This window comes from Choloepus didactylus, chromosome 2 (assembly GCF_015220235.1).
Source record: "Choloepus didactylus isolate mChoDid1 chromosome 2, mChoDid1.pri, whole genome shotgun sequence".
Classification (NCBI taxonomy): domain Eukaryota; kingdom Metazoa; phylum Chordata; class Mammalia; order Pilosa; family Megalonychidae; genus Choloepus; species Choloepus didactylus.
Genome location: NC_051308.1, coordinates 206,373,732 through 206,384,332, shown reverse-complemented (window position 1 = coordinate 206,384,332; position 10,601 = coordinate 206,373,732). Strand labels below are relative to the sequence as shown.

Below are 10,601 nucleotides of genomic sequence, written 5' to 3'. Positions count from 1 at the left end.
TTTTCTGCCAAAAACCGCATTGGAAGAACTCAGATTGCAGAATTTCTTTGAAATTCTATTTCATTCAGTCAATAATCCTGTCCAGTCTAGGGACAAAGGAATGATGTAGCCCCTGCTCCTCTAGCAGTCGCTTCCCCAGTTCTGGTGGGAAGACAGCCAATTCTAGTACAGCGTGGAGAGGGCCATGATGGAGACAACACAGGGAGTGTGGTGTCGGGGGGAACCTGACCCAGAAGGCTTCTGGGGAGAGACTTTGAGCCTAGGGTTTCAGATCAAGGGTCTCACCAGTTTGCCAGTGAATTCTAACTTTTCTAACTGAGCATTTGTGGGAAGAGAACGGGGCCTAGGGAACAGCCACGTTACCTAGTATTCCGTGGACTAGGTTACCTGGCAACCGTGAACGTCACTTTCGCGCGATAAGTAGCCCAGGTGAGCGACATTGCCAGGATGTCCGGCGCTGTCCCTCCGCCCTCGAGAAAGAAGCACTTCCGGAACAGCCAACGTTCACCACCCGACCGGGAGCCAGCTCCCGGAACCTCCTGGTAGGCATCCAGCTGTGATTGGTGGAGGTTTGGGGCCCCGCCCCGCCCCTCACCGGGACTAACAATGCAGGTTCTCATTGGTGGAGATATCACATCTCTCTGTCTCTTCTATGGGTCCAATAGCGACTGAACTTGACCATGCGCCACGATCGTCCCGGCTGGGAGCATCACCGGTTATGGCTTGGGGAGGATGGACGTTCGCTCCCGACTATAGGCGACGGATTCTGGGTCCCAAATCTTCTACACCCGCGGCGAATCGAGGTCCTTAGAGAAACAGGTGTCAGGGACTGGAAGCTGTGTCTTCCCGTGCATTCTGGACCACAGTTGGGGGCGGGTCTAGGTTCCAAATGCCTGCGCGTCGTCGCGCAGGTTGGTCCTTGGCTCATGCTGCGGGACCTACGTGTGAGCCCAGTAACGGAAGGCGAACGGGGAGTAGCTTCTCGGGCCTTTTTAGGCCCAGGTCTGGTTTTTGGGGGCCGAGATGAAACGTGGACCAAGGGCGCTGGGGGTGAGGGGTGGGGTGGAAGTGGGGGAGCAGGGTTTTGGGGCCCTCTGGCTCGTTGGGAGCGGGGTGAGCTCTGCGCACCACCAGCTCCCGGCGGGAAAGAAGGCTGGGGCTCTGAGGTCTGACCGTTTGACTGGCGCGCTCCTTCTGCCCGCCTCCCACCCTCGCCACCGCTCGTTTCCTTTCTGATCCAGTGGTGACAGTCGCTAGAGCAGCGCCATGAGTTTAAGAGCTTCTGGCAGTCAGCGCCCTTGACCCCTTACTTTGCATTGTTCCTCTTGGTCCCCCTCGTGCTTTCAGCAGAACTTTTGCTCACCAAAGATCCACTTAGCTTCTCGCTTGGCCCCAGCCTTTCATGGGTTAGCCCCTAGGCTTAGGCAAAGTACATCCCTTTTCTGAACCTCAGTGGCCTCATTTGTGAAATGGGGATGGATAAAACGCTTCATATTTTTTTTTTTGTTTTTTTTTTTTTATAAATACCTGATGATAATACATGTAAGGAACATCCATTTACTAAGCACCCGTTCTTTCTTACCTCTTCCCTACAACTCTTCATGCCTAGATTTTATACCTCTGCCTGTTTGCAGTTAATGAAGGCCTCAAGACAGGCAAATTCCTTCTCGATTTTGCCAGCCAAGCCTCCAGGGGCAACTATCCCCGGTCCTTTATCAACTGTTTTCTGAGGGTCTGCTGTGTGCCAGGCAGTTACTGAAGAGTGCTAAGACCCACATAAACCGAATCAGCTTCTTTCAGACTAGTGGAAGAAATGATTATTTGCGAAAAGGGGTGGTATGGTGCCACAAGAAAGGAATTCGGAGGGAAATAGGAGGGAATCAGAAGTCCTGATGGAGGAGGCAGTAGCACATAAAATGGAACCAGAGGTGGATGACAAGAGAAGGCAGGTTGACAGCTCACTGGGCCCAAAGAATGAACATGGTTCATTTTGTTTTTGGTGGGGGGAGGGATGAGATGAGGTAGGAACTGGGTAGTATAACTGTTAAAAGCAGTTTTAGCTTATTTGCTCTGAGACTTGAGGCCCATAACCTCTCTGAGCCAGTCAAATGCGAATATAGTCTTTACTTTGTATGTGAGATAATACATATTAAGACATGAGCCACAAGCTTGGCACATGGCCATCATTTTTTGAATACCAGCCATCATATCATATGAATGAAATGGAAATGTCTTAAATGCCAAGATAAAGGGTTTACATTTTCTCTGGGTAAGTGACCATGCAGTTTTTTGAGCAATAGAGGGCACTGATTGATCAGGTCGTTGGAAGGTGGATCTGAATCAAAACGTCTGAAGCCACTGCAGTGGTTGCAACCCTGATTACCTCTCTCCCACTCCCATCCATATCCCCATACCCTCAACCCATAAGCATTTCAAAACAAGTTTCTAAAAACCAGCCATTTATATCTATTTAGGTAAGTTACAGAGGGAGTAAGGTGGTGTATTTACAAGTTGGTTTGTCTAGGTATACTATAACTTAGTGTCTGTATTTAATATTGACAACCAAAAAATATATATATAAATATCTTGTATCTATACACAGCAGGGCAGGAGTGTCCATGTATTCTGGAGCAGTGAGCCCTCAGCCTCCTCTCATGGTGATCGTCTGGCCCTCAGTGCAAAGGAGACTAGAACCCGGCAGCCCAGTCTGGCCCTTCCCCTCTCCTCCCTGCACTCCAGTGCTCCTGACTGGTCTCAGGCAAGGAAAGATTAATTTGAGTGGTTGAGTAGGAAGAGATGGGAATGGGCAAATCCTAACAGAGCCTGACCCCTGGGGTGGCGGAGATCCAGGCCAGCACAAGAGAGTGGCCGCAGCCATTTCCTGGGGTAGAAGCCTTGTAGTTTGTAGTTCTATTAGTGTGTCCTTGCTCACAGGTCTGGCCAGCCCTACTGATTAGCTTGGCAAAGAAGGCAAGTGTCTGGGAAGGGCCTGCTCTCCACCCTCAGGCACTGAGGCGATTCAGGGTGAAGTCTGGGTATATTCAGGGTGAAGTCTGGGTATAGGTAAAGGAGACTCTGGCTGATAAAAAAATAATAAAATCAGTAATTAAAAAAACCTATAAAACCTGTTGTCTGAATAGATGTGAGCAACAGTCTTGTTTTTGTTAAAATTCTGGAGCTGTTGAAGTCCTGAATATTTTTCTGGACATCATTGCTAGCTGAAGAAGAGAGCCCCAGGCCCAGCTTTGCTGACATCTGTCAGCTTGGAAGTCTTGTCCAGTTGTCTGTGCTCCTAGAGATCCTTGCTGCTGCTGGGAACATGCTGGGCTGGTGTTACGGGGCTCTTTACACTTGGGAATCAGCCCCCAGCGGGTGAAAGAGCTCCTCGGGTGTCTTGTCGCTTTGGCTGGCTCCCCCCTGCCGGAAGCCAGAAGCAATCTCATCGAAGGTCCGGCCTTTAGTCTCAGGAACTTTGAAGTATGTGAAGATGAAGAACAGAACCAGGAGTATGGTGAAGATGATGAAGACGTAGGGGCCACACAGTTGCTGGAAGACATACACACAGACTTTTAGTTGGCTCAGTCACTACCTCTGGGCCTCTGATCTGAAAAGGGGAACACCCACTTACAACTTAGGGATGCTATGACAATTAAATGATAAATGAGACTGTGCTTGCCCCTGGCACATACAGGTTCCAGGGACATTTTCACAACCTAGGAGCAGAGCACGCCACTCCAGAGCACAGTAGCAAACGATTCAAAGCTAATAAGGAAAGGACCCTGGAGTCAAAGTTTGGGCTCTTAGCTGGGTGACCTTGGGCTTTGAGTCTCAACTTCCTCCTCAGCATGATTCCTAATGAGAAGGGCTGGGTGAATGCTTTGCACAGCCCTATGGGGTCTTGGCAAGTGGGGAGACAACAGGGATTCTCACCTCCACATACTGGAAGCACATGCCCACAATGAAATTTGAGGCCCAGTTGGAGAAGCCAGCAACGGCAATGGCAGCTGGGCGAGGTCCCTGGCTGAAGAGCTCAGCCACAATGAACCATGGTATAGGGCCTGGCCCCACTTCAAAGAAGGCCACAAAGCCAAAGATGGCCACGATGCTCAGGTAGGACATCCAGGGTAGCTGCTCCTGTTGAGGATGAGGGGGAGAAAAGGGTATTAGCCTGGGTTCTAATGGATGGCAGAAGAAACAGAAGTTGCAGAGGCAGCCCAGGGCAGGGCTAAGAGCTCAGGGTGGGAAGTTTGCCATGTGACTTGGGAACCTAAGCTTCTTCATCTATACAGCAGAATGATTTATGTCCTCCAGGGTGCTTGTGAGCTCAAGAGTCCACCCTGATGGAATGGTAATGTGCCAAGTACGTGGGAGGAGCTGAGAAGAGGCCTTGGTGGTCCCAGGAGGGCTCTGGCAGTCAGTCAAAGCAGGAGAATGTGGAAGAACATTCCTAGGGTGGGGGCAAACCCAGGCTCGAAGGCTCCTGAGCCGCCTGGCTCAGGGCCTGCCTGGGGTAGGCATTAGGCACGTGGCTCTATTTATAATCACTCTCCTCAAAGAGGCCACAGACAGAAAAGTTAGGGGCTTTGGTTCACATCCCAGATCTGCCACTCACTTGCTGCATGCCAGACTTCTTGGTAATCCCTGGACTTTGTAAGCCTTGGTTCAGATAAAAATGAGCATAGGTGCTCTCCTTACCCAGAGGGTGGACAAATTAGTGTGAAGAGCCTGGCACAGGCATCACAGGGATTGGTCACAGGCTTAGGGTCAGCAGGTTTCAGGTTTGATTCCTAGCTTCATCCCTCATTTGCCATGTTACTAACCTCGCCTGTGAAATGGGAATAATAACTGAAGTACACCAACAATTTGTGAGAACTAAGAAAAGATATGTTTCTGCACCTCTATGGTGAGGATGGTAATACTTCCTAGGGTTGTTCTGAAGATTCATAATCGAGGCTACAGACAAAGGCTTTGAGAGTTTAGTATTAGATGAAGCAACTCCCTGGGGAGAGGTGGACTTGGGGTCTGGGGCCACGGTTGCTGTGGTGAAAAACCACAAAGCAGGGAGAAGCAAATTCCAGACAGGATGTGAGTGGGATGGAAGGAGACAACCTGAAGGGCCAAAACAACAGGCACATCCTTGGCAGGGGGGTTGGGGGGTGGGTAGGGCAGGGAGAGAACAGGTTCTCCCTGGCCTCTGGGTGCTGCTGGCCAGGCTGGGGCTGGGACCAGGACAGCACTTGGGTCCATGTGAGCGGGTGACTCACCAGCAGTGCCAGTGCGATGGTCATGAGAACGGCGCAGCCCGCCATGCCAGCCAGGCCTATGAGGTGCAGGGTCCGCCGGCCAGCTCGCTCCACCACAAACAGCTGTGGGCAGAGAGGGTGTCAGTGCCAGTCCCCTGTGTGGTGCCCCTCTGAACCTTCCCACTCTCCTGCAGGCTTGCTGCTACAGCTGGGAAAGCCACATGGCACTGCAGAGACCAGACAGGGAGAGAGGGGGAGAGAGCCAGCCCTAGACAGACAGCTGGGCATCCTGGCTGCGAGCTTGGGCAAGCCATTTCACATCTCTGAACATTGGGGTCTTTAGTTATGCGACACAAGTAACGGACTCCCCAAGTTGGTTGTTTTGAGGATGAAAGGAGATAGCGCTCACAGAGCACACAGCATGAAGCCTGGCTCATGGGAAAGTAAGCCTGACTGCTATGTGTCCCGAGGCCCTGAGCTGGGTCCTGGATGCTGACTGAGGAAAGCAGGAACTCACCGACACGACAGTGAAAGCTGTGTTGACAATACCGGAGCCGATGGTGGCATACACAGGCTGCTGCACCCCCGCCTTCTCAAAGATGCTCGTGGAGTAATAGAAGACCTACCGGACAGAGAAGCCATTGGGGCCATCCCCCTGCCTCTGCCCCAGTGAATAGGACATAGGGAGGGAGTGGAAGGATGAAGGGGTCAAATACATCTCAGGCAGGCAGCTGCTGTACCAGTGACCCCACTGCCTTAGGGGTTTCAGTTTTAAAGCACACACTTGACCAAAGGTTCTCGCTGGGCCCATGGGAAAGGGTGGGGGTGTGGGTCACTCACAGCGTTGATGCCCGACAGCTGCTGGGACAGCTGCAGCACCACAGCGATGAGGATGGGCTGACGGTAGGCGGGCGAGCGGAACAGCTCCAGAATGGTGACCTTCTTCTCCCGCATCATCTGCCTGCTCTCCTCCTTCATCTCCTGCAGGTCACGGGTCACATCTGCTGTGCCACGCAGCTTCTTCAGCACTGGGGGGACCGGAGGGAAGGTGGAGGTGGCTCAGAGTGCGGAGAGGGCTGGGGCTCAGGGGGTGGGGATGTGGCCAGGGTCCTGCCCGTACCACTCTTGGCCCGGTTCTCCTCGTTGCGGTTGATAAGCAGGAAACGGGGGCTCTCGGGGCACAAGGGCAGCAGGATGCACTGCAGCAGGGCTGGAAGGAAGATGATGCTCAACAGCAGGGGCCACAGATCCTGGTTGCCCATGATGGAGTCCAGGCCGAACACCTGGGGGAAGCAGGGATGGAGGAAGCAGCTGTGAGTGCCCAGCTGCCTTTGCCTGCTCTGTCAGGCCCTATGCCACGGCAGTGCAGCTGCTGCTTTAGGGAACAAGCTGCAGTTCTGCAGGCAGGTGGACCCAGGCTTGGGTCAACTCTGCCACCAACATGAGGCTTACCCTCCCTGACCCTCAGTTTCCTTATTTGTAAATGGTAAAGTAGGACAAGTGAGGAGATGGCTACAAATGTGTCCATAGCCATCTACGGACAGACTGCTGTGGCGGACTGCTCCTCTGCTACAGAAGGATTTGAGGGATGGGGAGAAGGAAAACCTTCTGGGAAGAGGGTACAGTGTGTCTAAAGGCAGGCCGGCCCAGAGACACGAAAGCCTGTCATGCTGTGGGAACAGAAGGGTTCAGTGGGTTGGATCCCAGGGTGAGAAGAGAGGACACAGGCAGAGTGAGCCGGGATGAGGAGGGTCAAAGAATCTGGACTTGCTCCTCCACCAGGAAGGTCCTCGGAAGATTTGTTGAGTTGGGGGGCATGCTCTCTGGGACTGTGCTTAGGATGTGCACCCTGAGGATGATTTTCTCCGCAGGGCTGCAGAAGGCAGGGCAGGACATCTCATCAGGAATTCTTTGCCACGTGGGAAGCAGACCTGAGAGCCACTGAGGCTGTGGGGAGGGGGCAGTGCTGGGCAAGCAGACCCGGCCCCAGCTCACCTGGGCGATGAGGATGCCGATGACAATGCCCAGCTGGTGCAGGGTGCCCAGGGCCCCGCGGAGGGCTGTGGGGGATACCTCCCCCACGTACATGGGCACAAAGCCCGTGGTCAGGCCACAGTACACGCCAATGATGAAACGGCCCAGGATCAGCATCTCAAAGGACTGGCCCAGCTTTGAGAAGCCCATGAGCACAGCAGACAGGAAGGCCAGCACATTTATCATCAGCATCGAATTCCGCCTGGGGGGTGGGGTCACAGGTCAGGCAGGTCCGTGGGGAAGGGCCTGGCTCCCTTCAGACATGGATAACACCCTGGAACGCCCTTGCCTCCCGCACCCCCACCCAGCTCCCAACTGGGGATCCCAGGGCAGGATCCCTGGGGTCCAGGCCAGGGCCCCTTCTGCTCACCGGCCAAAGCGGTTAACAAAGAGGCCCACAGAGAAGGAGCCAATCATGCCCCCGACGGAGAAGATGGCCACCGAGAGGGACCAGAGAGTGGTGAGTGTGTTGTGTGAGATGCTCTCCGCATAGCGCTGGATCCATGTCTGGTTGTAGAATTCCTCGATCACCTGCAGGGAGAGAAGCAGCCTTGTACCTTTTCTTTACAATGGACTGTTTTACCCTGGGATGCTGGAGAGGATCCCAGGCCTGATTCTGCCATTAAGTCATTGCATAGTCTTGAGCCAAGCCCCAGCCTGCCTTTTGTAGGCCTCAGTTTCCCCAGGAAAGAAGCAAGAGGTTGGGCTCCACCCTGGAGAGCCATGCCAGCTCTAGCACTTCCCTTCAGGTGTGGCTTCCAGGGCCCTGTGATTTCACATGTATAACATGACTTGCTGGGGATGATGGCAAATAACCAATGGTGAAAATTCAGGCACAAGAGCAGACAGAGGTACAGAGAGAAGTGGATTTTCCCCACTTGCCCTTTCCTCTTCTCCCTGTGGTGCCCCAGGCCCCAGCTCCTGCCACCTGGGCCCTCTCCCCACCCTCCTGCTCTGCTGGGGAGGAAATACAGCTGGACAAACGGGTTCTGCCATTCAGGAGGTCCTGGGAGGAGGGGAGGGGCAAACTCACTGACTTTACACTCAGGACCCTAGCTGAGTACAAAGGAACTTGCAAACATCATCCTCTAAACATGTATGCAAGACACTGTCACTTTCTGTCCACCTGGCTCAGCAACCTCATGGCTGGTCTGGAGTTTTACCTTGAAGCATCTATGGCCTCCTCCCCTTTCTCCAGGTGCTCAACTAGGGGGAGGGCTATGGACAAGGAAGCAGTTCCAGGAACTGGAGACATCGGCCCAGTACAGCCCTGCCCCCGCCCAAGGGAGAGGCTGGCCAGATCCCAGGTATGTGGCAGGTGGGCAGCACCGGTTTTGCTTGAGCTCACTTGTCATACTCTCAGCACTGCATACACACACCCAGTGCCAAGGGACTGGCCAGACCTACCCAGACACCCGTATAGCCAGGTGGAGGCTGTGTACACAGAAACACAGCTTCCCTGTGTACACATACTATCACATGCACACTTGTGCTCATACCATCTTAAATGTTCCTGGCTTTAGCCAGACACAAACCTGCATGCCCCACCTCCCCTCATCACTTACAGCTCAACTCAACTCAGCTCTACCAAAGCCGACCCATCCTGACATCTGCTCCCCGTATGCATGCTGCAGATCCATGCACACACAGCAGCAAGCAGCCTCTTCTACCTCCACTGCCCACTATTCTTAGCCCTCCCGACCTGTCCTGAGCCCTGGAGGGAAAGAGGCTATGGGTAGCCACATTTACCAAAGAAACTGAGGCCCACAGCCCCAGGAACGCCTGCGAGTATGCTGGGCCTAGCCCCACAGCGCTTTTCCACTGGCTGCAGTGGGCCCTTAGCCTCCTAACAATCCTTATCCCTGCCCTGCTGCCATGGTCTGTCCCAAGTCTGGAGACACCTGACAGATGCCTGGCTTCAGAGGGCTAAAACGGTTAACAAGGGGGAAGCAGTCCTAAGGATCCAGCAGTTTGTTCCCAGGGAAGCCACGTAGTGCAATGGTTAGGAACTTGGGCTCTGAACCTGGACGCAAGCAAATTCAGATCCCAGCTCTACCACTTATTTCCCGTGTGATCCTGTATAAGTTCTTTCATCTGAATTTCAGTTGTCTCATCTCTAACTCAGTGACATTAGCAACACCTACTTCACCATGTTGCATGGAATTAAAGAAACATTTAAAGTGCTCGTACAGCACCAGGCACATGGTCAGCACTCCATAAAGAAATGGAAACCAACACTGACCCAAGGGACCCCTGAAATCACCCCATGAGACACCAGCACAGACCCAAGGGCTGTGCAGACTACTGACAAAGTCTAGCCAAACCCCATCCTGTAATCAGAAGTCCAGGCTCCTGGGAGATTATCGTCCAGCCTCACCACCTACCACAGTCTTCTATCCTCACCATGAGTCACACCTTCTCTCTCCACACCACTTTCCACCCCTCCCTGCCTTTATAGATGCTGTTATCCCATCTGGAGGGCCCACCTTGCCTTACCAAACTGAAACCTTTTGAGATCCAGCTCAAAGGTCCCCTGCTCTCCTAGAAGCCCTAGCTTCTGCTGGGGGGCAGAGAAAAGGCAGACTTTAGCAAACAAAACACAAACTGCTTGTGTTCTTCAAGAGTCAACACAAAAGCCAGAGGAGGATTGGTTGGGAACAGTAATGCCCCATTTATCTGGCTGTGCAGAGAACAGGCTGTTCTGGGTAAGAAACTGTCTGAGGGCCCAAACTTTTCTGACCTGGGTGGAAATCTTTCACCCTCCTGTCATTCTTACTTTGCTGTCCCAAGCAACGAGACCGAAAAGCAGGGCTCCATGGCACCCAGGTCCTTGGGACTCACAAGGAGAGGTGTTTGTCCCTGGACTGACTGGCCCCAGGTGGCTTCCAATTGTGTAGTCTCAAATTTTGTAGTTCCCTCTTTGGTCCAGGTGCTTATCTCATACAGCTTTCCATACACCCTTTAAGAATTTGCCAAGAAATCAGCTAATGGGACCTGTTTGCATTGTGTCCAAAGAAGGAGTAAGTGCTAAGTAAGAGTGAGACCCTAAAGGGTATGACCCAAGGTTTTTGTTTTGGCAGCTCAGGTCTTTAGACCTCTCAGGACTTGGCTTGAAATGCTGAGGCAAAAGATAACTATTTGAGGACCATGTAGAAGTGAGGCATTACCACAGCCCCATGGCTTGTCCAAGGCTAGCTTCTCTCTGGCTCGCTAGCCTCTCTGCTACTCAGACCGTCTTATGAGGTTGAGGAAGGGTGAGCAGCCAGGCTCTTTCACTTTAACTTTGACCCCACACTCATCCTCTCTTTCCCCAGCAGCTCTGCC

At 53.0% G+C, this 10,601-nt stretch overlaps 1 protein-coding gene across 1 annotated transcript in view; it reads right to left on the bottom strand.

Annotated features, from left to right (window-relative positions):
* Window positions 1-2,442: 2,442 nt before the first annotated feature.
* Window positions 2,443-10,601, bottom strand: part of SLC2A1 (solute carrier family 2 member 1) — a 28,652-nt gene continuing 20,493 nt past the window's right edge. Inside the window, exons 3-10 of the mRNA XM_037827504.1 lie at window positions 7,648-7,808; window positions 7,239-7,479; window positions 6,364-6,526; window positions 6,084-6,271; window positions 5,761-5,865; window positions 5,265-5,366; window positions 3,931-4,134; window positions 2,443-3,546 (exon numbers count right to left, since the gene is read on the bottom strand). Coding sequence (XP_037683432.1) covers window positions 3,346-3,546; window positions 3,931-4,134; window positions 5,265-5,366; window positions 5,761-5,865; window positions 6,084-6,271; window positions 6,364-6,526; window positions 7,239-7,479; window positions 7,648-7,808 — 1,365 coding nt within the window. The 3' untranslated portion in view covers window positions 2,443-3,345. The remainder of the gene's footprint in view (window positions 3,547-3,930; window positions 4,135-5,264; window positions 5,367-5,760; window positions 5,866-6,083; window positions 6,272-6,363; window positions 6,527-7,238; window positions 7,480-7,647; window positions 7,809-10,601) is intronic.